Source organism: Amia ocellicauda, chromosome 2 (genome assembly GCF_036373705.1).
Source record: "Amia ocellicauda isolate fAmiCal2 chromosome 2, fAmiCal2.hap1, whole genome shotgun sequence".
In the NCBI taxonomy this organism is placed as follows: domain Eukaryota; kingdom Metazoa; phylum Chordata; class Actinopteri; order Amiiformes; family Amiidae; genus Amia; species Amia ocellicauda.
This window is the reverse complement of record NC_089851.1, coordinates 17,892,828-17,897,697: the sequence shown is the minus strand read 5'-3', so window position 1 is coordinate 17,897,697 and position 4,870 is coordinate 17,892,828. Positions and strand designations below refer to the sequence as shown.

The window sequence follows — 4,870 nt, the reverse complement described above, 5'->3', positions numbered from 1 at the left end:
ACTCACCGACCACACGATTCGGCAAGGTAGCCAGCGGACAACAGCTCTAGGATTAAATGGTTATTTTGGGATGAACGTCTCTACTTGACTGCTAAAACCCCTTAAAAATAGCACAAGTAGATTGTGAGGACATAGACCTAGACGGCAAAGATAATGAAGACAAATAAGTAATACAAATAAAAGTCACTTCAAAGCTATTTAATCACTGTTTTATTCAATTGTAATGGCAACTTCAGATTCAGATTGTACAATTTGTTTTATTGGATTTGCTGACCGCTCTACCTTTATTACAAAACCAATCAAACTAAAAATACGTTTTGAACAAAAGTAACATAAAAGAGTGTTTCTTGATTTTTAATCTAGGATATAAAGATGCAAAAGTAATAATGTTGGCTTTAAAATACCTTTGTATTGTAGCTAAATAAATTAAATCCTGAAAACATCGCGAATAAGTGTAAACGTTGATTACATCGCAGTCAGGAGGGCAGTTAATCATGCCACTGAAATCTCACTTGAGCTGTAAAGACATGGGTCGCGCCCGTCTAGCGCAGATTTACGCAGTTCTGCGCAGATATATGCTACTCCACCAATGGAATCGGTAGAATTCTGCAGATCTGTGCAGAACTTGGGTAATTCGCGCAACAAGAACGTGCCCTCAGATTTCCGCAGATCTGCGCTCATCTGCGCGGCTCCACCAATGGAATCGGTGGAATGCTGAAGATCTGCGTAGAACTTCGAACGTCTTCGAACAAGAACGCGATATCTGAACCGAGAGCGCTTGTGTGTCATGTGACCAGCGCTGGGGCTGTGTCACATGATCGCAGTATTGACGTTCAGAGCTCTGTCACTGAGTTTGCAGGTAAGTGGAGACCTGTTATGCAGTTTTGCTTATTATATCCAGTTGATTTGTTCATTTCTGATTGTAGTTTTGCTTGGGAATATATATCGTTATATTACTGCCATGACGTTGGTATTATTTGGTCCTTTTTCGTATCTAAAGAAACCGGAACAAACCCGATGTTAAAGGCCCTTGAGGAGAAATGCGTTACATTACAAGTAAACAGGAGTTTTAATGTCAAGGACATTGATTGTGTCCAATTGTAATTGAACTGAACGGCATGTATATATATATATATATATATATATATATTAAATTCTAATTCTTACGTATTATTATTAAATCTATATGTGTGCACGTTTGAACTGACCCCTTGTATGTCCTTGTTTATCTGAACGATTTAATACCTACAGTTAAACGTTACGATTTTTATTTTGGTAACTATCCTATATTTTAATTTCTGAGAAGGAAAGTAGGTGCAATAAAGAATTTTTTTGTATCTGCCAAGTAACAAATAGGCCTTCATTTTGGCCGTTTTTAAAATCATTGAAATATGCAGGCAGAATTTAAAATGAGAAACCAAATCTTATCCGCTAATTAATTGTTTTCTTTGTTTTTAGGTTAAAAAACTGTTTTTTTATGGTGTGTGCGTGTGTGTGTGTGTAAATGACCTTATAGTTACACTTTTTTTAAGAGTGTGAATAATTTTTGAACCAGCAGTGTATTTATAATATCCGCAATTCTTACAATTGTATCTTTCTCAATCACCAACTAGATTTTTAATCCAAGGAACCAATAAAGAAACGTAGCAAGATGGATATCCGAGGAGCTGTGGATGCTGCCGTCCCGACCAACATTATTGCAGCCAAAGCTGCAGAGGTCCGGGCCAACAAAGTCAACTGGCAGTCATACCTTCAGTGAGTACAACAGGAAGTTTATTTGGGATTATGGGATCTGGGATTATTTGTTGGTATTTCTTGTTACATTTCTTCACAGTCGACATTAGAGAGCTACACTGAGTTTTTATCATTTCACCCTTTTTTCTGGGTTTGATGCAAGTCTTTAAACTAACCAAGCATTATCTTTCAGGGTACTCACTCACACTGTCATTGGTGTTCTGCATTTGGAATTTAGGTTAATGGTAATACATTTAAAACATGATGATTATTACAATGAAAATATGACACCTAATTATGTTTGCATCTGGTTTAGAAATCAGATTAAGTTGTTGAATACCTCAAAATTTATACATCTAAGTGGATTATCATACTATGATCACTAGCCAGACAACAATACATGCTGTGTTATGGGTAATTTGCTGTGTGAAATTAAGAAATCCCAGTATGACTTTTTCTACAAAGTAACTATTGGCTGTTCATGATTTCCTCCTGGAATTTAGCTTCAACTGTGTTGAACAAGTACAATGATTGAGAGAAGCTGGAATGAAGGACACTGTTCTGTAGTCAAAAATATAAGAAATTGATTTAATATTGCTGCCTACTGATCTTGTGACACAATAGAAATAACCCTTGAAGTATAAAACATATATATATATTCTTTGATTACAGCCAACACTAAGGGACATGTCATGCCCTGCTGTACTGAAAACAGTACATGAAGGAAGATATTGTAAAACTGGAGGGAGCTAGAATTATTTTACTCTAAACATGTAATGTATAGATATACAAATTATTGTATTATTATTATATTTTACAGGTTATGTTTTGACATGAGGCAAGTTTTTCAGACTTAGAGAATGGTGTGAACCATCTGAATGATTCCTGATATCTATAGCATCTTTTAAATGCACAATCTCTCCTAATAGAATAATATCATGAGAAAAACCACAGGCATTTGAGGAATGATGAAATATTTCACAAATGTTAATTTTTACACTGGTTAGATGATATAACTATGTTTCAGAGGTAGACATTGCATTTTAGAAATGTATACAGTCAAAAATAGTGAAAAAATATAAAATTGTTGGGTAATCGGTGCTCTATAAGTTGTGCCATGTTTTCCTTACACCTATGAAGACAATACCCCTACCTGTAAAGAAATAATGTTATTTTAGTTGTTAACCTTCTTTATCATTGTGTGAGGAAGTGTCCTAAAGCTGTTTTGATTTGTTTCACAAAAAGCATTAAAATGTGTACTGGCACAACCAGGATTAACTGCACTCAAAACATTACAATAAGGGTGAAGGAACTGGTTTTGCAGTAATTATTTCTGTATTCATAACCGACCTAAAGCAGTTGTTTTGAGGATAAATGCAGTCTACCCTGAATACATACTGTAAGAGTCTCTTTTCTCTTCTTCAAACCAATTTCAGCAGTTTTTTTGTATATCTCCCTACACATGTTAAAGGTATAAATTGCCTGAATATTATATTTTGCCATATCCTTTGTTTAGTTTCTTTCACTCCTGTTGAGTTTTTCTAAGAGGACCTGTGAAATTTCCAGAGTTAATGCTCTGATTATTTCAGTATGCATTTCCATTAGGAACTACCTAGAATTGTTTTATTTTTTTATTTTTTACTTGCCTCATACATACAACATAGATAAAACATATCTTTGTAAATACACTGGAACTGTATATTCTAACCAGTACTTAAACATTCTCCAGCTGGAAGTTCTGCATCACTGTGTCAACTCTTCAACAGGGGCAATATCCTGAAGGAAAATTGTGCCTCAGCTTGGCATGTCAGAGAAAGAAAAAATAGATCTGTGGCATCTCACCTTTTTGTATCCGTACATACATAATATACATGCAGATGGGTGACAAATTAAAGGGAAAAACCAACATAAAGTGTCTCAGTAAGGTGTTGGGCCACCAGAACAGCTTCAATGCTCTTGGCACAGATTCTGTGAGTCTCTGAACTCTACTGGATGGATGAACACCATTCTTCCAAAAGATATTCCCTCATTTGGTGTTTTGATGATGATGGTGATAAAGAGTGCTGTCTAACACGTCGGTCCAAAATCTCCCATAGGTGTTCAATTGGGTTGAGATCTGGTGACTGCGAAGGCCTTAGCATATGATTCACATAATTTTCATACTCATCAGACCATTCAGCCCTCGTGCCCTGTGGATGGGGGCATTGTCATCCTCTCCCATCAGAATAGAAATGTTTCACCATAGGATAAAGGTGACCACAGAATAACTTTGTAATGATTTGCAGTGACCCTTTCCTCTAAGGGGACAAGTGGACCCAAACCATGCCAGGACAATGCCCCCCACAGCATAACAGAGCCTCCGGACCCCCTCACTGTAGGGGTCAAGCAGTCAGGCCTGTACTGTTCTCTTGGTGTCGCCACACATGCACTCGCCCACTTGTTGAGAACACTGGCAAGTTGAGCGTCTGTGTGACTGAAGCTCCTGGCATTCGTGCCCCAAAAATGACCCCTCTTTCAAAGTCACTTAGATCCTTTCCTCTTTGCATCTTGATCCAAAATCGAGGTCAGCTGTGCCTGCTCAGCATTTATATACATGCCACAGACCATGATAGGATGTTTATTACCTAATTGTATCATGCAGTAAAGCTGTTTGGAGGCATCTGCAATCGTTATGTTCCTCCATTCAGGTTTTTCCTTTAATTTGTCATCCATCTGTAAATGCAACCAATGGGTAAATGCCTGAAAGTCTAGGTTACTGAACGTAGTGTTAGAAACTTAGAAAGCTTCTGTGAAAAGTCTTGCTCTGGAGTCCTTTGGTTTAAATAGATGTAGTTGGAATGAATTAATGCCTAATAAGCTATTGAGTAATGCATGGTGAGGAGTGAGGCTGTATTTTGTGTTCTATATATTTTTTTTCTTATGTTTTTGTCTGAAAAAGGGAAAGCGGATATGAACCTTAGTTTGTGTAATTCTTTATTTTTGTGAGGGAAATGGAAAGTATTTTTTTGCGTCTGTCCTACGACACTCTTAAGATTAAAGATGTGTTGTAATGAGCCAAGTATTGTAAACAATTAAATAGTAAATCTTTACACCTTTTCCTTTAATTAATTTTTTGAAATTGGTCCAGTAATATATG

The 4,870-nt window shown here is 36.6% G+C and overlaps 1 protein-coding gene across 3 annotated transcripts in view; it reads left to right on the top strand.

Annotated features, from left to right (window-relative positions):
• The first annotated feature begins 752 nt into the window (after window positions 1–752).
• atp6v1h (ATPase H+ transporting V1 subunit H) overlaps window positions 753–4,870 on the top strand; it is a 62,617-nt gene continuing 58,499 nt past the window's right edge. For 2 of the 3 annotated variants that reach the window (XM_066719715.1, XM_066719706.1), the window contains exons 1-2: window positions 754–859; window positions 1,614–1,755. In XM_066719715.1, the coding sequence (XP_066575812.1) occupies window positions 1,652–1,755 (104 nt within the window). In that variant the 5' untranslated portion in view covers window positions 754–859; window positions 1,614–1,651. Of the gene's footprint in view, window positions 860–1,613; window positions 1,756–4,870 lie in introns of all 3 variants that reach the window. The other variant, XM_066719723.1, reaches the window with a different exon arrangement.